General features: G+C 44.4%; 1 protein-coding gene across 3 annotated transcripts in view; it reads left to right on the plus strand.

The window, feature by feature from the left end:
- The window catches only part of ATP8B1 (ATPase phospholipid transporting 8B1), a 109619-nt gene that overhangs the window by 65888 nt on the left and 17631 nt on the right, over positions 1–26100 (plus strand). For all 3 annotated transcript variants that reach the window (XM_025273620.3, XM_044934578.2, XM_044934577.2), the window contains 13 exons: positions 1283–1381; positions 1496–1557; positions 2808–2880; positions 2994–3064; positions 4852–4934; positions 5280–5438; positions 5602–5690; positions 8373–8563; positions 12170–12378; positions 13576–13619; positions 14696–14852; positions 21643–21831; positions 23875–23987. In XM_025273620.3, the coding sequence (XP_025129405.1) occupies positions 1283–1381; positions 1496–1557; positions 2808–2880; positions 2994–3064; positions 4852–4934; positions 5280–5438; positions 5602–5690; positions 8373–8563; positions 12170–12378; positions 13576–13619; positions 14696–14852; positions 21643–21831; positions 23875–23987 (1539 nt within the window). The remainder of the gene's footprint in view (positions 1–1282; positions 1382–1495; positions 1558–2807; positions 2881–2993; positions 3065–4851; positions 4935–5279; positions 5439–5601; positions 5691–8372; positions 8564–12169; positions 12379–13575; positions 13620–14695; positions 14853–21642; positions 21832–23874; positions 23988–26100) is intronic.

Genomic DNA, 26100 nt, shown 5'->3' on the forward strand with positions numbered 1-26100 from the left:
CTATATGGTCATCTGGGTTCTAGATGTAAGACAGTGTGACTAATACCCAGAATCAGTTCATGAACAGTGTTATGAACCTGAGCAAATGCGGATGTTATTTTAATTCTGTATTTTAAAAAGTTCAGTTTCATACTGATGTCAGTTAAAACATATTGATGTCATTGTTGAAACTGGTTTTCCTAAAGTGAGTCAAGTTCAAATGTTCACTTTGTGAAACAGTTGTACCTTAAAATTAAATCTATTTTTTATGCTTGGCTTTTATTTTTTATTTAGTTGCCAAAAGGTTATTGATTTTTATTAGGATTTTGCTCACAATTCTCATAATTATTTTTCTGACCTGGTTTTACACTGGTTTTACACTTTTTTTCCTCCTACTTGGGGCAAGAAGTCCACTTTATCTGGAGAGCATTACTTTTATCTGTCTAGGAACTGTTTTACAATCAAAGAAACTATATACCCTCTAGTTGCCACTCAGAGTTTCTACCTTTAGCACTTGATGTGCCGGTTACAAAGGATGGCATCTCCACTTGGTTTCGTCAGATTCTTTATGTCAAGCATTTGATTTGGAGAATAGTCTCACCTGCTGGGATTCACCCAGTGTAGTTTTGGGAAACTGTAACCTGTGTGTCTGAGTGGAGATGGCGGACGCATGGGTGGAGGGAAGACTCAGGAGGGAGAGCTAGACCCTCAACAGGTTTAGAGGAATCTGAGACCTGCTGACTTGATCATAAGGTGTGGTCTTATCGAGCGGGGCATTAGAGACAGGCTCGTGTAGAGAGAAACACTGCCAAGTTTACAGTGCTGCTGCATGACGAGTGGGCCGCTTTCCCTTCCTTCCTTCCAGAAGGAAAAGGGGCGTTCTGCCTTACTATAGGCACAGTAACGTGGGAAATGAACTTCCTCCCTCCATCTCCCCACACCTTGATTATCTTTCCTGAAGGCACAGCGATCCAGGTGCGGGTACCGGTAACAGCCTTAGCCCTTTCCTTGCACTGTTCCTTCACGTAATTCTTGTAGTCTGCGAGATTAGTATTGGGTTGGCCGAAAAGTTGGTGTGGGTTTTTCTGTAACGTGTCTCTGTCTCGAGGCTCCGTTCCAGGAAGCCAGAAGCTAGAGAGAGAGGCAGGAGAAGGGTTAGCTGGATGCTTTGGCACCTTCCCATGCCTGCTGTGCAGGATGCCAGCTGGATGATGGTGGAGATTAGGCTTAACGTTAGCGGTTGCCTATAGCTCTGCCGTGTCTTCCTGGGCACACATGTCTGCCATTTTTCAATCTCTTTCAGGCAATCCCTCAAATCTCGACCCTGGCGTGGTACACCACGCTGGTGCCCTTGCTTGTGGTGCTGGGCATCACGGCCATCAAAGACCTTGTGGATGATGTGGTAAGGATTGCTCATGCAACCACCTTCTCACCGCTGCAAGCGTATTTTCTAGTGGCATTCATACTGGCCATTTTGAGATGATTAAAATAACCTTTCCCCATCCCTCCTCTCAAGGCGCGCCATAAAATGGACAAGGAAGTCAACAATAGGACGTGTGACGTCATCAAGGATGGCAGGTACTGTGCCTTTCTGAACGTGTGACTTTTCATCCAAGGATGTAATATACAAATACATCTAGAAGCAACCTTAGAGATAACTAGTTGAACTTGGAAGTCTAACGGCGCGTGAACCTCTTCCTTGTAAAGGCCTTCTCCACTTCCCGAGACAAGGCTGTCCCCAGGTTGGAGTCCAGGCAGTTGCCTGCTGGAGGGCTGAGTCCTTAATCCTCCTGGGTTTCCTTCAGCCTGGAGTGTGCGACCCCATCTCCGCTGTCCCCCAGCGATTTGCCCAAATGTCCTGAAACCCTTCAGGAATCCCCAGCTACAGTGGTCTCTCCCTTCACTGGGCTTTCAGAGCATTTTGTTTTCATCTTTCTTGTTATGAGCTGAGTTTTATTAGAATTAGTTATGTTGAAATCTCATCATCTGCAGTATCTGTGAGGTCTGCCATACTATATTTAAAATTTTTTTAAATGTTCATTTGTTAGACAGTCAAATGGGTGTTTCCGGGAGAATTTAATACCAAAGGAAGCAATCTTTTTATTTTATCAATATTCTTATGAGGTTTATTTGAAAAGTGATACACTCATTAAAAAGATAAGTTTAAACACTAGAGAGGAGACAAGTTAAGAACTAGAGTTGGGGACTTCCCTGGTGGTCCCATGGCTAAGGCTCTGGGCTCCTAATGCAGGGGACCCAGATTTGATCCCTGGTTGGGGAAACAGATCCCAGATGCTGCAACTAAGAGTCTGCATGCCACAACTAAATATCCCGCATGCTGCAACGAAGATCAAAGATCCCGAGTGCTGCAACTAAGACCCAATGCAGCCAAATGTGTATAAAAACCAAAGTATCATGAGCATTCCAGATGGCCATGTGGGGTCCATAATGCTTCCCTCTCCTGGGATCAGCAGGCAATGGATAACTGAGTGGAAGGAAGCCGAGGGGCTGGGAACACAGGACATGAGCAAAAACAGAGGGGTGGCACATGTCTCCTTCCTGCACATTTAAGGCGCCCCCACTGACCCCCGATCATGCAATGCAGGAGGGAAAGGAACACATCAAAGTTAGCACTGCCTTTGTTTCTTCCTCCAGAGGAGAAGATGATTCTCATGACCCCTTAATCATCAGCTGGCTGACCTTCTGGCTGACCTTCCCCTGGGATATACATGTTTTCCCAGAATTTTTGGCTCCCAGACAGGGTAATCCAAATCCCCTGCCAGTAACTTGAAGAGTGCCACTGAACTATCATTCTTTTCTACATTCAGGTTCAAAGTTGCCAAGTGGAAAGACATTCAAGTCGGAGATGTCATTCGCCTGAAAAAAAATGACTTCATCCCAGTAAGTGGGCTCAAGCACTGCTGTCCCATTCCTTATCCTTCCATCTGACTGGCATTCTATTCAGCCTCGGGCGTGGGGGTCTCTGTGTTACTGGTGTGTTTTGTTTCAAACAGGCTGACATCCTGCTGCTGTCGAGCTCCGAACCTAACAGCCTCTGCTACGTGGAAACGGCCGAACTGGATGGGTGAGTGGGTCTTAGGCGGGCAGGTTGGGAAGCTCACCTTTGGAAGGCTGACTGTTGTTACGTGAAACTTGTGCACTTGGACAGGAAGCCCTGAGGTTTGGCCTTACCTCTACCCACTGGATGCCCAGCAACCTCTCCTTGTAGGAGACCAGCTCTCGTTGTCTTTGCCTTTTTCCCTAGTCAGAACTGGTAGGACAAGCGAGAAGACGGCAGTGGTCCGACTCCCTAGTAGACCAGCTTCTCTTTACCTTATTCTGTATTTGCGCGCCTATCTTTCAGGGAAAGTAAAGCTCTGATTACAGAATGTGTGCCTGAGCCCTTTACCAGCTGCTGAGCAGTGTCAGACTGACAAACGGCTGCTAGTAACTATTTCGGGGGGGAAAAAAAATAGATTTTTAAAGTCTTTGCCAGTAGAACAGTTTTCTCCCTTTGCTGGTTTTTTGTTACTATGCTACCACTTGAAAGGATTTTTTGGACCATTTTGACCAGTTTTCAGTACATTTATGGAATACCGGCTGGGTTACATTAGTTTTACATGGTAGGTCATTTAATCTTTTTTTTTTTAATTAAAAAAATCAGTATTCTTTCTTATTATTGGGCTGCACTGGGTCCTAGCTGCAGCATGTAAGATTCAGTTCCCCAACTAGGGACCAACCCAGGCCCCCGGCATCTAAGACGTGGAGTCCCAGCCACTGGACCACCAGGGAAGTTCCTCATTTAATCTTTGCAGCAACCCTATGAGATGTGTGTTATCACCTTGACGTAACCCATGAGGAAACTGAGGCCCTGGAGGTGAGGTAGCCTACCCAAGATCACACAGCGGGTGGCAGAGTTGGGGCGCTGCTCCCCTCTGCTCACCCCCAAGGCTGCTGCCTGTGTTCCTCTCTTGACATCAACCCCTTTCTCACACCCACAATGAGCATAAGCTTCTATGGAGACTGAGATCATCTGAGTAAAAACAAGGTCTATAAGTCAGTAGGTTGATCATTCAACCTAAACTGTAAAACAGCTCTTATTCCCACAAGTGAGAGATCATTAAGTTTTGCAAAGATAAACTCCTGTCGGAGCAAACAGAATGGAAAGTTGAGAACTGCTGGTCCACTTCTTAGTAGATGGGAATCCCCAGTCCGTCTTCATGGGGCTTGAAATAAGTGACTCGCCGCAGGAAGCTTGGCTTGTTCCCCAGAGTGCATGTGCCCAGCCTGGCCCTGGGGGTCCTCTTGCCTGTCTTTTGCCTTCCACTGTGTGGGGGTGGGGGTGGGGGGGTGGGGGGAATGTGCTCAGTACTGGGGGTAAGGTGACCACCTCCTTCCTTAGATAGAATTCATCTTTCAAAGGATCCTGTTATTCACTCTGGGCAATATTAAGTTGGTAGAGTCTTGACCCTTTCTGTAACAAATATGTATCCTAGAATTATCTTAGTGTGATTAAATGTTAGAAAGAAAGTTTTAAGTAGCAGTTTGGTAGTCTTGGCTGGTGGTAAGGCTTAAGTTAGTAAGGAGAGAGACAGGAAGCTTCTGGGTGCCTCGGGCCTACCCAGGTTGCCTCATAGTAACTGACAGTAAAAGGGGGCCAACGTTTCCTGGGTCAGGAGTTTTTTTCTAGTTCAGGGGATAACTTCATCCAAAGCTGAAGTTCCAAGGAGAACAGAGAGTTTGAAAACAGAAAAGGCTGATTATTTAGCTTTCACTTCCTGGTATACCTAATGTTACTTCGTACAGTGTTCTTTATATTCCTTTTCCAACTCTGAAATTTGTTCATGTAATTCTTTTTTGCTTTCCCTTTAGAGAAACCAACTTAAAGTTCAAAATGGCACTTGAAAGCACACACCAGTATCTCCAAGAAGAAAATTCATTGGCAACATTTGATGGTTTGTGCAAATATGTCTTTTTGTTGTTGTTTAGTCACTAAACTGTGTCCGACCCTTTGCAACTCCGTGGACTGTAGCCTACCAGGCTCCCCTGTCCATGCAATTCTCCAGGCAACAATACGGGCGTGCGTTGCCACTTCCTTCTTCAGGGGATTTTCCCGACCCAGGGTCAAGCCTGCGTCTCCTACATTGGCAGGGGGGTTCTTTACCACTAAGCTCCCAGGAAAGCCCTAACATGTCTTACTTTGTATTAAATTTTCATTGCTTGATTCAGTCTGCATATTAATTAAAACCAGAAAATCTTTCATAAGTGAGTACTTATGTGAATCATATCTCTTTTAAAAGGTTTTATTGAATGTGAGGAACCGAATAACCGACTAGATAAGTTTACAGGAACACTATTTTGGAAAAACACGAGTTTTCCTTTGGATGCTGATAAAATTTTATTACGTGGTTGTGTCATCAGGAACACCGATTTCTGCCATGGATTGGTCATTTTTGCAGGTACTTTTGAAGTCTCTTGGGAAATTGATCTGTAGGCTCATTAAAGATGTAAATGAGGAAATTGATTGTCCTTTCTCTATTGAAACCCAAGAGAGTTATTTTATTGACATGCTAGTGAATTGATTTTCCCAATTGTTGATCAGATTGAATTTTTTATTTCTAGGTGCTGACTCTAAAATAATGAAGAATAGTGGGAAAACCAGATTTAAAAGAACTAAAATTGATTACTTGATGAACTACATGGTTTATACGGTATTTATTTTCTGTTTTGGTAGATTGCTATCTTCTGCTCTAGTTTTCTTGTACGTTTTTCTAATGCAAAGAAATTTTACCTCTGTGGGCCAAGTAGAAAAATTCACAAGGTGGGGGAGAAGAGAGTCCTTCACCTTGTCTCAGAAATGCCACATTTCTAATAGGAGACTCTGTCTGGGAATGTGAACCCCAGTTGTAGGGTGCCCTGAGTTGATGCCTGAGTTGATGACCCTATAGAGTCATCAGCTGGGAAACTAGGGAGTCTTAGATAAGCCCTTGAAGTCAATGTAGGATTGATTTTACTGCTGTTAATTTCCCACAGGGATAGTTCTCTTAAAAGCAAACCTTTATCCCCCAAAATATACTGTGTAAGTCCAAATATAAGGCAAGTTTAGGTGTAAGATGAGTCAAAGGTCTATCTCCAAGACCACTCCCAGTATTGATGATTCATGAGGAAGACTTGAATTCAGTCTATAATTGTTCTCATAGTTAGGACTTACTATGATAAGTATCACCTATTACAAAGCAAGATAGCAAAGGAAGGAGGTTCATGGGGCAAAGTGCAGAGAAAACCAGGGATGAGCTTCCAAGAGTCCTCTCCCAGTGGGGTCACTCACAACAGACCCACTGAATCCTCCCAGTGACAATCTGTGTCAGCCCATGTGAAATGTTGGCTCTCTAGGAAAGTTCATTAGAGACTCATTACCTGGGTTTTATTGCGGTCTGGCCATGTAGGCACTGTCTGCCTGGCGTGTACCAAAATCCCAGACTCCTTAAAGGAATCTGGGTAGTCAGTATAAACCATATTGTTTTACACAAACAGCTGGGCACAATGAGTCATTCTTATCAGAGAATAAGAAATAAGGAACCAGGAAGCCCTTCCAAAATCTGTTTCCTGTTGCCAGCCAACAGCCCGCTGTGTAAACAGGCCTCCAAGGATGGAAGTCTTAAACCTGCTGTGTCCACTCTTCTGCACATAGAGGGGCCCTAAACATTAGACAGTCCTCCAACTTGCCAGTAAGGGTTTTTTTTTTCAAGTATTTAGTTTTGATGTGTTCACGAGAAAGGTGACGTCCCTGTCCCTCTACTCCAGCATCTTATCTGATCCAGTTTAATTTGAACACAAAACATTTTAGGGCCTTATAATACTTCCAATACTTTATATGGTCAAAAGCATATAATAGTAATGTGTTAATTTAAGAAAAAATTCTTTTTTCCCTGCTCTCACATTTCATGAAATCTTCATTTGAACTTTTCTGGTGCATCCTCCATGTCACTGTCTTGCTTATGGCTGGAGCCCTCACAAGGAGTTTGTCATCTCTCCTCTGTGCCAAGTTCTTTTGAAATACAGCACTTTTAGAATCTGTGTCCAGAAATTTAAATTTGCCTTGGAAATTTTCTTCCTCCTCACAGATACCCAGTGTTCGCAGTTACCTTAAATACCCAAATAGCCCTAGGGCTGTTGACTTTTTTATTCATTCCTTAGGTATATACTCAGTTTTCACAATAGAATACTTACTGTATTGCTTCTTAAAGGATCTTAAATGTTAAGTGATCATTAAACCTTCAGGAATAATTACCCAAATTTGCATAAAATTTCCTTGCCTCCTTCTTCTTCTTTTTTTTTAATCATTTCCATCGAACATTTTCTATAAGAATCCCAATTTTGCCTTCTTTGAAATTGTTCATGCTAAAGTAAGGTTATCTTCCCCAAACATTATGTTATTGCTCAAAGGAAAAGTTGTTGAGATAATGTTCCATATTATGAGAATGTTTAAGGATTTGAATATAAAACACCACCTTCTCTTCTGAAAGATAATTTTAAGAATAAAACCTTACCCTGTATATGGTAGGTAGGATAAATTAATCAACCACAAAAATAAATAGGCTTTGAAAGCATTCTTTCTGTTTATTTATTTACCTTTTGGCCTTGCCACATGGGGCATATGGGAGCTTAGTTCCCTGAGCAGGGGTCGAACCTGCACCCCCTGCAGTGGAAGCAGAGTCTTAACCACTGGACCACCAGAAAAGTCCCCTCAAGGTGCTGCTATGGCAGTGTCTCTATTTTAAGTGTGTTTGTTTTAAGTGTGTTTGTTGTTGCTGCGGAGAAGGCGATGGCACCCCACTCCAGTACTCTTGCCTGGAAAATCCCATGGACGAAGGAGCCTGGAAGGCTGCAGTCCATGGGGTCGCTAGGAGTCGGACACGACTGAGCAACTTCACTTTCACTTTTCACTTTCATGCATTGGAGAAGGAAATGGCAACCCGCTCCAGTGTTCCTGCCTGGAGAATCCCAGGGACGGGGGAGCCTGGTGGGCTGCCGTCTATGGTGTTGCACAGAGTCGGACACGACTGAAATGACTTAGCATTGTTGTTGCTGTTCAGTCGCTAAGTTGTGTCCAACTCTTTGCAACCCCATGGACTCTGTCCTCCCCTGTCTCCCAGAGTTTGCTCATATTTGTGTCCATTGAGTCAGTGATACTATCTAACCATTTCATCCTCTGCCTTCCCCTTCTCCTCTTGCTTTCAATCTTTTCAGCGCATCACCATCTTTAGAGTTGCTTTTACAGCGTACTAAATTATCATACACATGTAAAGTATTAAGGTAAATTAGAATCTATACAATGCATGGGATTGGGAATGTGTCCTTAGAGTTAAACCTAACCATTGTGTGTCTTTCAGATCTTTGTTGTTCTCATCTTGCTTTCTGCGGGTCTTGCCATTGGCCATGCTTACTGGGAAGCTCAAGTTGGCAATTTTTCCTGGTACCTCTATGATGGAGAAGACTCTACGCCCTCCTACCGTGGATTCCTGAATTTCTGGGGCTACATCATTGTTCTCAACACCCTGGTGCCCATCTCTCTCTATGTCAGGTAAGGCTGTCTTCTCTTTGGCCTTCTGCTTTAAGAGAAGAACTTGGTACACCTTGCCAATTCAGCACCTTCAATATTATCAATGCTTGTTTTAAAGGTCGTAAGGAACAAATAAGAAAAGAGCTTTCACTTCAGAATTGAGGGTGATCTGGGCAAAGGAAATTAACACTGTATGTCTGCTCTGTGCTAGGCACAGCATCTTGTATCTTGACCTCTTGACAGATAAAGCTACTGGAGTTCAGAGGTCAAACTCCACTCCTGCAGTCACTTTCTTGGCAGGATTCTTCTGACTGGGTTCCAAAGCTCAAGCTCAAGCATCAGAAAGAGCTGGATGAAGATTTAGAATGTCATGGAATAACTTAGTTGTTCTCCATTTCAGGAGCCATCCTAACCTCTTTTCTGTATCTTCTGTATTACTACCTGGTATATCTCCAGCTTGTAAAACTCCCTGGGCTTCCTGAATGCTGCCTCCCACATTTCGCCTCTCAAAATGTTTTCTTTCTCATCTCAACCCCAACTGTGATAAAAGAGTAATAGAAGAGGGATGTCTGATAGATGGTCATCACCTTGTTTTCTGCTACTTTTTCCTTTTTTACTTTTTTAATATCAAGTTTCACTGTCTCTGGTCAGTTGAACTTTAAACCACTGGGAGAAAAATTGTGCTTTGAAATATACCCAGCAGCCAGAGTCTGCTCTTGGTTCCAATAAGTAATAGCCCAGAGGCATATAAGACTGCATGCACACCTGTAATTAGAAGCATTTGCTTTATTTTAATTTTATTACATGTGCATTTGTTTTAGTTTTAATTTTATTAGCTGTATTACTGTCACTCTTTTCATGTGAAGTAAAGCCCTGGGGACCTGTGTGTTTGCAGTTACTTAAAAAAAAAAAAACTAAGATGACTTTTACCTTTGTTAGGGGAACTATTATACAGACTATTTTGTCTGTATTTGTACATATGTATTAGGGCTTCTGTGGTGGCTCAGATGGTGAAAAATCTGCCTGTAGTGCAGGAGACCTGATTTCAATCCCTGGGTCAAGAAGATCCCCTGGAGAAGGGAAAGGCAACCTACTCCAGTGTTCTTAAATGTAAAAGTGTTAGTTGCTCAGTCCTGTCTGACTCTGTGACCCCATGGACTGTATCCCACCAGCTCCTCTGTCCGTGGAATTCTCTAGACAATAATACTGGAGTGAGTTGCCATTCCCTTCTCCAGGGGATCTTCCCAACCCAGGGATCAAACCTGGGTCTCCCGTATTGCAGGCAGATTCTTTACCATCTGAGCCACCAGGGAAGCCCCCAGTATTGTTGCCTGGAGAATTCCAGGGTCAGAGGAGCCTGGCAGGCTACAGTCCATGGGGCCACAAGAAGCTGGACATGACTAAGCGACTGACACTTTCACACATGTATATTATACATAAACCATATATGGAGTTTTAGGTTTTAAAAAGTCATGTCATGTGATTAATATGATTTTTTTGTTGGTTTGTTTCTCTTGGAAGCAAAGGTCCTTTTGAAGCATATGTCAGTCAGGTCGTTTCAGATAGTGTCTCTGTTCTGCTTTTAGCCCCACAGTAGCTTTCTGTCTCATTCAGAATAGACCCGTCATAGTCACACTGCACCCACAGGCCCATGGGACCCACTGCACTGCCCTGCTTTCCATCTCATTCAGAATAGACCCCCCCATAGTCACACTGCACCCACAGGCCCACGGGACCCACTGCACTGCCCTGCTTTCCGTCTCATTCAGAATAGACCCCCCATAGTCACACTGCACCCACAGGCCCACGGGACCCACTGCACTGCCCTGCTTTCCATCTCATTCAGAATAGACCCCCCCATAGTCACACTGCACCCACAGGCCCACGGGACCCACTGCACTGCCCTGCTTTCCGTCTCATTCAGAATAGACCCCCCATAGTCACACTGCACCCACAGGCCCACGGGACCCACTGCACTGCCCTGCTTTCCGTCTCATTCAGAATAGACCCCCCCATAGTCACACTGCACCCACAGGCCCACGGGACCCACTGCACTGCCCCGCACACCCATTCGTGACCTCCTGCGCCTCCACCCACTCCCCAGGCTCCCTCACCTTGAGCCTCTTTGAACGTCTCAGTGGTATCAGCACCTGCCCCTGGGCCTCTGCACTTGCTCTGACCTCTCCCTGGAATATCCTTTCCCCTCCGTATCTACATGGTTGCTCTTTCATTTCCTTGAGATCTCTGCTCAAAGTTCACCTTATACCCCTGGCTATTCCTGACCCTGTCTGTCTTAAATATCACTTCCTCTGCCTGTCGGTCTCGACCTGTCTTTATGGTGCTTTGATTTTCTACAGACGATTCTCACCATCTAATATCGTATATGTTTACTTGAGGGCAGGGAGTTTTGTCTCTTTTGTTTATTGGCGTATCCCCTGTACCTAGGATGATGTCTGGTAATTCTAGGCACTCACGAAGCATATAAGGGAGCAGAGAAGAAGGGAGTTATTTTTCCATCTGTTTAGTTCCATCCTTTACAGACATCCTTTGCCCGCTGAACAGTGGTTAGATGTGTAAGCACCTTCCTTAAAACTGAGATACATTTAATCAGTTATAGTTTTCAATTAGGAATGATCCTTTTAGAGTACTGTATTTTGGACATTCTATAATCTTATAAGAATTTAGGACTATACACAAAATAAGCTTCTCTGGTGGCTCAAATGGTAAAGAATCTGCCTGCAATTCAGGAGACCGAGGTTTGATCCCTGGGTTGGGAATATCCCCTAGAGACGGACATGGCAACCCACTCCAGTATTCTTGCCTAGAGAATTAGATGAGCCTGCTGGGCTTCAGTCCATGGGGTCCCAAAGAGTCGGCCACAACTGAGTGACTAACACTTTCACTCACAAAATGGGTAAACAACAAGGACCTACTGTTTAGCACAGGAAACTAAATTCCATATCTTGTAATAACCTCTAATGGAAAAGAATCTGAAAAAGAATATAAAAATATATGTACATGTTCCTCAAAAAATGTATATTGCTGAATCACTTTGCTATATACCAGAAACTAACACAGCACTGTAAATTAACTGTACTTCAATTTAAAAAATGTTTAAAAAAAGAATTTACTTTTTAACAGTGTGCAGTTACAATTTGTGGGTTATCTGCCAAAAGTCCTGTGTGCTACTCAAGAGCACACGGGGTGTATAACCTAATGAACTCTCACTCCTTTTGCCTCCGATTGAGGGCAGAGTTGAACACACCTTTCCATCATCCCTGGGTGCGATGGGACTGAGAGAAGAGAGTATAAATTGTCCCATGGCGGGGTACCCCCTGCAGTGTTAGCTACCATGTCACCCACATGGACTGTGTGTTCTGAACAGAGGCTTCCATGGCTGGATGTGCTCAGGAGTTTGTAGGAAATCATCTTGAGAGGACACTTTGACCTTGAAGCTGGAGAAAGATGTGTTTGGTCAGGAGAACCCAGAGGCTGGGCACAGGGGTCGCTGCAGGGCTGGTCTCCTTGTAGATGAGTAGCTTGATCCTATCGCAAAGCGAGGACAAAATCCACTGCTTGCCACTCGTATCTGAGAGCTCGATCGAAAGTAATCTTTTATCTTGCTAGTGTGGAGGTGATTCGTCTTGGCCAGAGTTACTTCATCAACTGGGACCTGCAGATGTACTATCCTGAGAAGGACACACCTGCAAAGGCGAGAACCACCACGCTGAATGAGCAGCTCGGGCAAATCCATTACATCTTCTCTGACAAGACGGGGACCCTCACGCAGAACGTCATGACCTTTAAGAAGTGCTGCATCAATGGGCAAATTTATGGTGAGCAGAAGCTGTTACTCCGTCTCTGGATGTATGCGACCAGAGGCTGCCTCCCTGGAGTGGTCCCCCCCAGTGCAAAGCTCTGGTGGTTATTCTGGTGAAGTTTCTCAAGCAGCATCACTGGTGCATTGAGACCACACATGTGGGGAGGTGAAGAGTCAGAATTAGGTACATATTCCTCAAAAAGTTAGCTTGCCACATGATCCAGCAAGTTCGCTCCTGGTTACACACCCAAAAGAACCAAAAGCAGGGACTCGAACAGGTGTTTGTACATCCATGTCCGTGGTAGCATTATTCATAATAGGGAAGGTGTAGTAGTAAGTTAAAGCGTCCATCGGTGGATGAATGGGTAAGGAAAATGGGATGTATACACACAGTGGAATATTATACGGTCTTGAAAAGGAAGGAGGCTGTGGCACATTACGACATGGATGAACTTTGAGGATATTATGCTACGTGAAATAAGCCAGACACAAAAGGAATCGTACTGCATGATTCCATTTCTTTGAGGTACTTGGAGAAGTCAAATTCAGAGAGCTAGAGAGTAGAATGGTGATTGCCAGGGTGTAGGGGAAGAAGGGAATGAGGAATTAGTGTTTAATGAAAACGGCATTTCCGCTTTCACGGATGAAGGAGCCATCGAGAGGGATGGTGGTGAAGGCTGCACAGCCGTGTGATTGCACTTAGTGCCTCTGAACTGTCCATCTACACATAGTTGAGATGAAATTCCCTGGCGGTCCAGTGATTAGGACTCCGTACTTCCACTGCTGGGGGCCTGGATTTGATCCCCTATCAGGGATCTAAGGTCCCACAAGCCTCGAGCCACGGCCAGAAAACAAACAACGAAGTAGTTGAGATGGTAAGCTTTGTTTTTCATCACAATTATATTTTAAAGATTGATTTCCATTCTAATATTCTGAAATGTGCTATATACTTATAAAAATAACAAGGCTAGTGCTTCATTCAAAGTGGATGCCCCTAACATTTAAATATTTAAAAACATATAATTATTTTAAAAGCTATGAGAACATCCTAAATTCCCTCTTGGAGGAAACGTTTTGCTGTGAGCTGCAGATTCACAGAATGTCAGTGAGGAAGGGGAGATGCTCAGGGCTTGAGGAAGGGGCTCTGCTGACGGGCTCCCAGAAGGGCTATGAGACCCATTGATTCAATTTGTTTTGTCCTGTTTATTCCCAGGAGACCATCGAGATGCTTCTCAGAATAGTCATAGCAAAATAGAGGTGAGTCCTTTCACAGACGAAATCGTTTGGGGTGTGTATGACTTTCCTGGGCTGTAACAAGCTCCCATAGAATAGGTGTCCTACAGCAATAGGAATGTATTCCCGCATAGCTCTGGAGGCCAGAAGTTGGAATGGAGGAGTCAGCAGGCGCACGCTCCCTCTGGAATCTCTGGGGCAGAATCTGTCATTGCCTCTTCCTGGGCTCTGGCGGTTGGTTGCCTGCAGTCCTGGGCACTTGGCTGGCAGACACATTACTCAGAAGTCTGCCTCTGTCATCACAGGCCTTCCTTCTCCCTGTGTGTCTGTGTCCAGATTTCCTTCCTTTTATAAAGATGCCAGTCACTGGATTGTGTGCGTGTGTGCTGTGTGTGTGCTCAGTCGCTCAGTCATGTCTGACTCTTTGTAGCCCCATGGATTGTAGCTCACCAGTCTCCTCTATCCATGGGATTCTCCAAGCAAGAAGACTAGTGGGTTGCCATGCCCTCCTCCAAGAGATCTTCCTGACCCAGAGGTCAAACCCACATTTCTTGCATTTCCTGCATTGCAGGTGGACTCGTTACCACTGAGCCACCAGACCAGTCCCTAGTCACTCATTAGGGTCTCTCTAATCCATTGAACCTCATCTTTGTTTTTTGTTTTTTACATTGGGGTATAGTTGATTAATAATGTGTTAGTTTAAGATGTACAGCAAAGTCATTCAGTTATTTAATATATACATGTATCTATTCTTTCTAAAAATCTTTTCCCATTTAGGTTATTACAGAGTATTAAGTATAGTTCCTTGTGCTCAGTATAAACTTCCTCTTGATTACATCTACCAAGACCTTATTTCCAAAGAAGGTCCTATTCCCAGGTACCAGGGGTTAGGACTGTAACCTATCTTTTTTGGTGGGGACACAATTCGACTCACACCAGGCTATGTTAAAACAGATACGAGCCTCTTGACACTTCAGAACATATTAAAATCCTAAGGTGATGTTTGGATGAAGACACAGCTTCCGAGACAAGTTCCTATCATCTGTGAAGCCCGAGTCGTCTGTTTTAAATGACCATTTTTCCTTCTCCGTTTCTTTCAGCCAGTGGATTTTAGCTGGAATGCGTTCGCCGATGGGAAGCTCGCATTTTACGACCATTATCTCATTGAGCAGATCCAGTCAGGGAAGGAGCCGGAGGTGCAGCAGTTCTTCTTCCTGCTGGCCGTGTGCCACACGGTCATGGTGGACAGGCTCGATGGTGAGTGTGGCTGTCGCATCTCGGACACTGGAGACCAGTTTTTGTTTTTTTTGTTTTTAGTTGACCGTGAACTCGTGCTTGGGACTCGAATGCGTATGAAGAGTTGCACGAACTAGAGGTGTTTCAGTTAGGTTTCAGTTAGGTTTCACATCTTCATCTTATACCCCAGAGAAGTATATGGCTTATGTGGCATCCTCCAGGGAGAATTGCCTTCTAGATCCTGGGTTGTATTTCCTATGGGTAGGTCTTTGCCATAGATATCCTGCAGAAGGCTTTTCAGATGTAAGGCTTCTTCTTCCTAGCAAATGTCATTGGTCTGTTTACCCAGAAGGCCAGCAGACAAAACAACTAGACCAGATCACCAACTCCTTTCTCCCTGCACCTGGAGAAAAGGACCGAATGGATAGCAGTCCAACCGTCGTCAAGTCCTTCACAGAACCCAGATACCTCCAAATTAAGTGACTTCTGAAAATTAAGTGAATTCTGAAAAGCAGAATTCTTTTTTTTGTTGTTGTTAATTTTTAAAGAAAATTATAGTTGGTTTACACTGTTGTGTTAATTTCTGCTGTATAGCAAAGTGATTCAGTTACACAGGTATATACATTTTTATGTTTCATAGTGTTTTCCATTATGGTTTATCATAGCATATTGAATATAGTTCCCGGTGCTATGCAATCAGACCTTGTTGTGTATCCATCCTATAGAATAGTTGGTACCTGCTGACCCCAAACTCCGAATCCATCCTCCGCCACACTCCCTCTCCCTCGGCACCCGCAAGTCTGTTCTCTCTCTGAGTCTGCTCCTGCTTCCTGGATAAGTCCGTGTTGTACTTTAGATCCCGCATCTGAGTGACACCACATGGTATTTGTCTTTCTCTTTCCGACTTTCGTCACTTAGTATGATAACCTCCGGGTTCACCCGTGTTGTTGCAAATGGCATTGTTTTGTTCTTTTTTGTGGCCGAGCAGTATTCCAGTGCATGTGTACACACACCACATCTTCTTTATCCATTCATCTGTCGGCGGACATTTATGTTGTTGCCATGTCTGCAGAATTCTTAAATGCAGCTTGCGCCAGCTTTGTTACAGCAAGAGGGCCCAGTATCAACGCCAGCTAGGTATCTTATCACCTAGTCACACAGTGATACATTACATAAATACATATGTGCATACTGGAAAGAGCCAAAAGTGCCCCTTTGTTATGTGCATTCTCCACCTGTGGGCTGCCCTGGTGTCTCAGGTGGTGAAAAAGCTGCCTGCAATGCAGATCAGGATTCGACCCTTGAGTCAGGAAGATCTCCTGGTGAAGAGAATGGCAACCCACTCTAATATTCTTCCCTGGAGAATTCCACAGACAGAGGAGCCTGGTAGGCTACAGTCTATGGGGTCACAAAGAGTCAAATCCAACTGAGTGACTATCACTTACTTATTCCCCACTTCAATCAACCCAGCATAGGAACGGATGTCCTTTCTTGTTTTCTGATTCTGAGGTTTCATATGTAGAGGATGAACTCTTCAGAGGAGACATAAAAAACTAAATGTATAGAAGCTCTGTGTATCTTGCAGCAAGTTTCAAAGATACTCGTTCTCCAAGGATGAATCTAATTGTGCAATAAAGCTGAGATAACAGCAGAATTCAGGTTGGGTAGATACCTGGAAGGGGCTATTAACAGGCCAAAGCAGGGAGATAGAAAAGGGTAAGATCAGGTCACGAATAACTGAAGCAGAGGTCAAAATCTGTTTGACTAGCTAAGCACATTTTACCCGTATGATAAGAATCAAGTATGATATTTTTAAGCAACTGGGTTCTCTTAGTTTTTGGCTCATTTGTAAATTTATTCTACTTTTTTTTTTTTTTTGGCATGTGTGATGGTATTATTTTGAAAGTTAACCTGCCAACTTAAGCAAGTGTGTATACATCTGCAGTCTCCATTTCCTTCTTTCTCTGCTGGGATTTCATGGGAAGAGTCCTGGGCTCTGTGCTGGAGGTGGGCCGTCCCCGTCTGGGTTCTTGCCATAACACACAATGCAGACCAGCGTTTTCTGCTGGGCAGTGGTTTCCTGCATGTCACGGGAGGAGGGCTGGAGTTCAAAGGCCTTTCCAGCCTGATAGTGTGCAGCTCTTTGTCCCACTGTCCACCGAGGCAGAATTGTACCCCCTGAGGCATCTTGCCCCATGCAGCACATCACAGGCAAATTGCTCTGGACGCTGAAAGTGGAGGGCAGTTGGATTTCTAAGCACAGGAAGTAAAGGAGAGACTGATTTTGTCTTTGACCAATAAAAGCACCTTGAAAGGGTCCGTGGGAAGGGACCTTGGGGATAACAACTCCCAGTGTTACAGCTGAGAAATTCAGCCCCAGAAAGCACCCAATACCTCCTTGAGCTTGGACGACAGGTTAAAACTCATTTTAGCCGAGTCCTCTCGCTCTGCCGTGCTGGTGTGCCTTTGCTCTTTCCCTCTCATTTTCCCGCTTTTACAGGAGTGGAGATTGGCTCTTCGGTCATTATGCATAATATGAGCAACGAGGGGACTGAATTCTTTCAGGCACACTCAGCAGACAGTGGGTGTGGCCCACGTGTTGAGTATGTGTAGGAGGGCACGAGGCGGCTGAGTGTGGAGCAGCTGTGTTGGTTTTCTATGGCTCTACACTAGATGCCTACAACGCAGTGGCTTGGATCATCCATTCTTTCACCCACAGCTCTTTAGATGAGATGTCTGCACAAGGCATGATGGGGTTCTCTGCCAAGGACCTCCCTAAAATCCAGGTCCGGCCACTCTGTTGTCCGGAGATCAGCATCCTCTTCCAAGCTGAGAGCAGGATCCATTGCTCTGGGGTCGCAGGACTGAGGTCTCCATTTCCTCGCTGGCTGTCAGCTGGGGCTGCTCTCTGCTCCCACAGGCCTCTCTCTCTTTCCTTGCCTCATGGTTCCCCCCCATCTTCAAAACTAGCAACTGAGAATCTCCCTCCCATCCACCCCTTTCATGCTTCAATTTCTCTCTCCCTGGGAAGAAGCCAGTCCCTTTGGAGGACTAGGGCTTCCCTGGTGGCTCAGCTGCTAAAGAATCCACTTGCAATGTGGGAGACCTAGGTTCGATCCCTGGGTTGGGAAGATGCCCTGGAGAAGGGAAAGGCTACCCATTCTAGTATTCTGGCCTGGAGAATGGGGTCTCTGTGGTCTATGGTCCATGGGGTCTCAAAGAGTCGGACATGACTGAGCAACTTTCACTTCACTTTGAAATTAAAAGACACTTGCTCCTTGGAAGAAAAGCTATGACCAACCTAGACAGCATATTAAAAACCAGAGCCATTACTTTGCCAACAAAGGTCCCTCTAGTCAAAGCTACGATTTTTCCGTTAATCATGTAGGAATTTGAGAGTTGGACTATAAAGAAAGCTGAGCACAGAAGAATTGATGCTTTTGAACTGTGGTTTTGGAGAAGACTCTTGAGAGTCCCTTGGACTGCAAGGAGATGTAACCAGTCCATCCTAAAGGAGATCAGTCCTGGGTGTTCATTGGAAGGACTGATGCTGAAGCTGAAACTCCAATACTTTGGCCACCTGATGCGAAGAGCTGACTCACTGGAAAAGACCCTGATGCTGGGAAAGATTGAAGTGGGGAGGAGAAGGGGACGACAGAGGATGAGATGGCTGGATGGCATCAGTGACTCAATGGACATGAGTTTGAGCAAACTCCAGGAGTTGGTGATGGACAGGGAAGCCTAGCGTGCTGCAGTCCACGGGGTCACAAAGAGTCAGACACGACTGAGCACTGAAAGGAACTGAACTGACTGAACTTGAGACTAACCCAATTAGTTAAGGAACACTCAGATAATCTCCTTATCTTACAGTCAACAGATTTGGACCTTAATTATATCTGTAAAATCCCTTCCCAGCAGTACTGTGATTAGAGTTTGCTTGAATAACTGGGAGAAAGTGTGTGTACACAGGAGCGGGGTGGGGGCCATCATCGACTCTTGCCCTTGCAGAGGCTGAGAACAGAGTTTGAAAAGAAAGAAGAAAGAAAGTGAAGTCGCTCAGTTGTGTCTGACTCTTTGCAACCCCATCGACTGTAGCCTGCTAGGCTCCTCCGTCCATGGGATTTTCCAGGCAAGAGTACTGGAGTGGGGTGCCCTCTCCAGAGTTTGAAAGGCTTGGAGATATTGTCTCCACCTGAAGGCCTGAAGTGCGGATGCACTGTGAGATTGTGGTCAGAGAGATGAGTTTTAGAAGTTTGGAGCCAGGACACATCAGAGCAGTAAGGAAACTTAGGACCTGGATTAGTGGGAGTCTTTAGGAAGGACAAGCAAATTACAAACAAGGAGGATATTCAGTCTGAGGGGTAACTTGTTTTAAGACTGGTGACTAGAATTATCAGCCAGAGAAAGCTATGGAGTCAGGATAATAAGAGGTGAGATTTGTTGTTTGAGCATCTTTTTTATTTGAATCAGTTCTGTGATCCACAAATTAGCTTGTACAAGAAAAGAAAGTCTCTTTGGTTGTGCCTCGGTGTGGGGTAAATAAATAATTTTCCTACAGGAAAGGTTTCTGGGGTTAATTTTTAGTCTGGATTTCCTCCTGCAAACATTAAGTTGGAGTTTGGACCAGATCTCTGAAGTTCCTCCCATCTCTGTTAGTTGGCAATCCTGTGATTCCATTACTAGAAGAAAATGGAAGGGTTTTCTTTTAATGATAAAAATATCAGTGTTTGCTCCAGATAGGATTGTCTTTACTCATGGGAACTTTACCACCTTTTATCATTCTGTTCCTTTTTTTTTTTTGGAGTAAGTTTGCCTTCAGTATGATGTAATATATCCCCGCCAGAGAAACCTGCTGATGGGAGGGGACTGATCTCACTGCTGCTTGTTTAGCTCTGGTTAAATATTTTACCGTCTGGCATGTGTGTGTGTTTGTAGAATGACTGGATTTAGCAAGTACATTTGTAACTTCTGGTGTGTGTCTTTCTGGGTGAACAAACAGATACCAGCCTCATCTTTAATTAGTATTTGGGAGTGATGAATATAGGCTTAGAGTGAACCATCTGAGTATGTCTGTCAAGGGAGGAGAGTGTGGGGATGGGGCATTTAGCTCTACCGATAGCCTGCTTCCCTGGTGGCTCAGATGGTAAAGAATCTGCCTGCAATGAAGGATACCTGGGTTCGATCCCTGGGTTGGGAATATCCTCTGGAGAAGGAAATGGCAGCCCACTCCAGTGGAGAATGCCTGGAGAATCCCCATGGACAGAGGAGCCTGGTGGGCTACAGTGCACGGGGTCGCCAAGAGTCAGACACGACTGAGTGATTTAAGCACACAGCCCTTCACCCTGGAGCATCCGCCCTCCCCTGTGGACAGACGGTGTAAAGAGATGCCCGTCTGCGGACTGCAGCCTGGTCAAACCGTGGTGGGAAATGAAATGCCTTTTCCTGTGAAAATTCATCAGACCATAGACATACTTTTCATTCTACTTGGAAGTGGAAGAATGAAGAGTTGAAAAACACAAACTCTTGGACAGGGAGAGCTTTTTTAAAATAAATGTTTTTGTTTTGTTTTTTTTAACTGACGTACAAAGATAAGCATATAGCTCAGTGAATTTTCACCAGCCCAATACTCCCTTGTCATGAACGCCCAGATTTTTACAAACACAACATCATACCTCCCTTAGATGCCCTTCCCTGTTCCCTCTCTGTCATTGCCCCTCCAGAGGTGAGTACTGTCCTGACTTTGAATAGTGCGGGTTAGCTTTATCTGCGGCGGGTTCGTGTAGATGGAGGTAGGTGGTCATGTACTTGTGCCGTCTGGCTTCTTCACTCAGCATTGAGAGGTTCACTTCTGTCGTGAAGCAAGTTTGCAAGTTGTGAAATAAATGTGGTTGCCCATTATTTAACTTTCAAAATCAAGATATTGAACAGATTGATACATTTTGAGATTTTTTTAAATTAGGAGACTATAGCTAAGGTGAAGAAGGTTCTAGAGAGAAGATAACCTGGTACAATCCTTTTAGAGAACAAGTGAGTAATGCGTGTGACAGCAGGCTTAAAAATTCTCAGTGTTGTTTACCTCAGTGTTTTCATTACTAGGAAGCTCTCCTTAGAAAATAGGAAAACCCTTATACACATATAGAATCCTTATTACAGTGTTATTTTGGGGAGTAAAAATATTATAGAAAGGCGGTCACACATTACATTCACAGGTTACATTTCTTTAAAATAATGCATAGAAAGAATTTTTAAAGCTGTGATAACATGCTCAAAATACAATGTTAAAATCACCAGGATGTAAATGTATATTTAGCAGGCCAGAAACCATTAGAGAAACAGGCATTTCTAGAAGGACAGAAAGAAATTGTAAAAAGCTATCAATATGTCATTCTTCCTCTGGATGGTGGGGTTATGAGATTTTCTTTTTTCCCTTATTCTTGGCCAGATTTTTTTTTTTTTTTCACTTCTAGTTTATATTACTATTTATAATCAGAAATAAAAGCTTAAAAACTGTGAACGTTGGCATACTCCTTAAGAATCAGCGATGTGCTTTCTTGGGGATGTTTTGGGCTTTGCAACAGAGTTGGCCCTCTGTGTCCATGATGCAGGCTGCCAACTATATCTACTGTAGTCTGCCACTTTCTAGAAGGGACCAGAGCATCCATGGCATTTGTTATCTGCGGACACTCCTGGAACCAATCCCCCATAGGTCTCAAGGGGTCACTGGACATCCTCACCCCCGTGTGAACTGCACTGGTGAACACTTGGTGGCCAACTCAGCTTTTCTGGTTTTCTCTCTTGCCTCTTCTGTCAGGTCAACTCAACTACCAGGCAGCCTCTCCTGACGAGGGCGCTCTCGTAAGCGCCGCCAGGAACTTCGGCTTTGTCTTCCTCGCCAGGACCCAGAACACGATCACCATCAGTGAGCTGGGCACGGAGAGGACCTACCATGTTCTTGCCCTTTTAGACTTCAACAGTGACCGGAAGCGGATGTCTGTAATTGGTAGGTCTCCCTCAGAGTATGTCTTTCAATCATTCACTGAGATGCTGCCTCTTGCACACTTTACTTAGCAACACCAGGATAAAACAGGCAATGAATGAGCCCCTTGGCTCCTGGAGGACTTCCTCAGACTTGTTGAAACTAGTGTTTCCTCGCGTCATTCTACACGATGTCCATCACTCAAAGGGACAAACGCAGTAGATCTGAACCTTGCATCACGTCTTCAATGATGTGGGCTGTCAGCTGTGAAATCTGGGTGGCAGCTCCATGGCTGGTAGACCCACAGCACGAGCTTTTCTATCGTGAGTTGCTCCACGCATTTCTGCTGGGGCCTTGCGGGATGTCTGGGACAGGAGAACAGCGAGGCTGTGCTTACGAATGAAGATTCTCCCTCCAGCTCAGGCGCAACGTAACAGGAACCCAGGAAGAAGCAATGATCACTTCCTGATATTGAAATGTTTTCAGTTCATAGTGTGAAATCATTGCAAACTTACAGAAAACTTGCAAGAACGCTTTAAAGAGTCCTGTAGTTTCTTCCATATCCGGTTGTCAGCATGGGTCACAAGTTCTTTGTCATTGTTATTTATAGGTTCTTGTTTTCTGAACCATTTGAGAGTCGATTAAGGGCATTGAGGTCTAATGTCCCTTTCCCCCAAATACTTAAGTAGGTTTTTCTTAAGATCAAGAAACTGCACTTATTGTTATGTCCAGTATGGTGATCAGAATCAGAAAACTCAACAGTGCAGTGTTATTATCTAATCTACACAGTGCTTTCAAGTTTCACCAGGGATTTTCTTTCTGATTCAGGACTCCACCCAAGATGCCACACTGCATTCAGTGATCATTACTCTGGTCTCCTTTATTCTGTGAGAGTTCCACAACCTGATTTTGATCTTCTGCACATTGACATTTTTGAAAAGCACAGGGCTGTTACCTTGCGGAGAGTCCCTCAGTTTGGGCTTGTCTCATGTTCCCTCATGACTAGATGTAGATGGTGCCCTGTTGGCAGGAAGGGTACCTAGATCGGTGCCGTGTCCTTCCCAGCACAGCATATCAGAAGGTACATGATTGCAGGTCACATCAGCTTGGATCACTTGGTTAAGTGACGTCTGTAAGATTTTCCACCATGAGACTGAGTTTTTAATTTTTATTTTTTAATTGGAGTATAAGCAGTTTACAATGTTGTGCTAGTTTCTGCTGTACAACAGTGTGACTCAGCCTTAAGCGTACACATATCCCTCCTCTGGGCCTGCCTCCCATCCTGCTGTCCCGCCCTATGTGGGCTGCGCAGAGCTGAGCCCCCTGACCCTAACCCTCCCCTCCCCTCCCCTCCCCTCCCCTCCCCTCCCTTCCCCTCCCCTCTTCCACCACGCCCACAAGCCCGTTCTGTTTGCAGGGCAGGAATAGAGATTCACTTTTTAACCAATATAAAAGTTTAGCTGCTTCCTGATTTAGTCTCATCTTACTGATACTATTACTGAATTAAATGATTAGTCTCATTTTGACTGAGTGCTTCCTGTGGGCCTAACACTGATCTGGGCTGATGATCATGCCTGGCAAATACCTTAAGAGAACTTAAAATCTAGTTAGTGGTGAGACACGTAATGCAATTAAAGTACTTCAGAGATCAAAAAAGCCCAGAAAATGGTCATAAGGAGTCATGTTAATGGCTGAGAATTAAAGGCATTGAGTGTTGTGGATTTATAGATAAGAAGGGTTTCTGCTGGCTGGCATGGACCAAGAAGTCTATATGGAAAAAAACCAACACACAGTAGGGAGCCAATAAATATTTGCTCAAAGAATAAGCAAGCATATGGAAAACTGAGCTGACTAAAGGAATCTTTTCATATTTATTTCACTATTACATTCTATGTAGGCTTACCAATTGTTGAGAGCAACATTTTTCTAGGTCCATTGCTTATTTTAAACTAATTAGGAATGATTAGCACTGTAACCGTTCAGAAGATTAACTGTATAGTTTTCTTTTAAGAAGTCAAACATTAACTTGATTATTGGCTTTTCCTTCTCTCTCTTACTTTTTACTAGTAAGAACCCCAGAAGGCAACATCAGGCTTTACTGTAAGGGTGCCGACACTGTGATTTATGAACGGTTACACCAAACGAACCCTATGAAACAAGAAACGCAGGATGCCCTGGATGTAAGTCTCACTTCCACTCTTTATGCCACGGATTGCAAACTTCCTTTCTGGTACTATCTCTGCAGCTGGAGTGAAAGCTTTATGCTACCTGTTGACCCTTCTGCTGTCTTGGTGTAGTTGAGTGGAAAGAGCACCCAAGTAGGAATATGGCAGGCTGGTTCTGATTCTGCCACAGAGGCTGACTTCCTAGGAAACCACTAACGAGCTCAGTGCATCTAGGTTGGCAGGACCTGCAGGACTGACCCAGGAGAAAGGCTGGTCTTTCTTCCAGGGACCTTAAGCAAGTTACATAAACATCCTGTGCTCTCATCTCAGTATCTGTGTGGCCTCCAAGAATTCCAGTGTCCTATGTACAGTGAAGTCAAGAGAACATTCCTATAGGATGGGACATGAGAAAGCAGTCCACTGGATAATCGATGTCTTTGTTAGAGAATCAGTTTGGTCTTTGTTACTTCAAACTCGCTATTTTAGGGGATGATGTGGGCGCGAGACAGTCGACACGGGTGAGGAACTAAGCATGCACACGTGTGCTTGGTTCAGGGATACTGCCGTTTTTCAGAAGGCTTCTGGAAATCTGAGAACTGTATGCCCACCCTCATGTTGTTTGGTTTTTATATAATGATGGCAGTGAAGCCTGGAGGGTGAATCATTAATTGCCAGTATGAACCATCCCCAGTCCCATCACTTCATGGGAAATAGATGGGGAAACAGTGGAAACAGTGGCTGACTGTACTTTTCTGGGCTCCAAAATCACTGCAGATGGTGATTGCAGCCATGAAATTAAAAGACACTTACTCCTTGGAAGGAAAGTTATGACCAACCTAGACAGCATATTAAAAAGCAGAGACATTACTTTGTCAACAAAGGTCTGTCTAGTCAAGGCTATGGTTTTTCCAGTGGTCATGTATGGATGTGAGAGTTGGACTGTGAAGAAGGCTGAGCACCGAAGAATTGATGCTTTTGAACTGTGGTGTTGGAGAGACTCTTGAGAGTCCCTTGGACTGCAAGGAGATGTAACCAGTCCATCCTAAAGGACATCAGTCCTGGGTGTTCATTGGAAGGACTGATGCTGAAGCTGAAACTCCAATACTTTGGCCACCTCATGCAGAGAGCTGAGTCATTTAAAAAGACCCTGATGCTGAGAAAGATTGAGGGCAGGAAGAGAAGGAGACAACAGAGGATGAGATGGCTGGATGGCATCACCGACTCAATGGACATGGGTTTGGGTGGACTCCGGGAGTTGGCGATGGACAGGGAGGCCTGGCTTGCTGCGGTTTGTGGGGTCGCAAAGAGTCGGACACGACTGAGTGACTGAACTGAACTGAAGTATCCCCGCATGGGGATAGTTCATACATGGAGCAACTTGCCCAGTCCCCAGCACTTAGTCAGTGCTCAATAAAGGGGTCTTTTTCCCCTCCACTTGAAGGGTCTGAGTTTGGGGGCCAAAGATCCTTCAGAAAAAGTCCGCTAAATATGTTGTTTCCTAGGAGAGGTCACATTTTAAGGTTATATGTGTGTTGCTGAAACAGTTACAGTGGGTAGTTCCTCATGAGAATTTGAATGAGGGCGGTCTAATCAAATACATGCAGAACTTGCCAGTCTTTGAAAGCAAACCCTTACTTGGGCGAACCCGTTCTGCTATTTTGACCGACAAGATGTGACTGTGAAGTAATGAAACATTTTTACTGGTTCACATTTTAGCTCTTTTAAAATGGCTTAAATCTGTTTGCCATGATTAAACTTTACATACTCTTTTTCATGAAAATGTTTTATCTCAGCTTTAACCATGGCGTGTGTCTTTCAGAATTGGTTTGAGGGACTAAGGCTTGGTTGAGAGTTCATAGTCTTTGAACTTGTAACTGTTTGTGGGAACAAATTGCAAAGTTGTCAGGTCTGGTTTACAAAACCTTTTACCACAAGGCACCATCCTTGGTCTCTTATTTTCTTAGTTGTTAAGGGTTTTTTGTTCATTCTCATGACTTGGTTTACAAGAGAGTTATACTATTCCCTTTAATTAGGGAACCACAAATAAACACTCCTAAGATTTTGAGAATTCTTAGGAAAACAAAGTATTAGTATTTGTTTACTCTCCTCTATGGAATGTATGTGTACA

This window comes from Bubalus bubalis, chromosome 22, assembly GCF_019923935.1.
Source record: "Bubalus bubalis isolate 160015118507 breed Murrah chromosome 22, NDDB_SH_1, whole genome shotgun sequence".
In the NCBI taxonomy this organism is placed as follows: domain Eukaryota; kingdom Metazoa; phylum Chordata; class Mammalia; order Artiodactyla; family Bovidae; genus Bubalus; species Bubalus bubalis.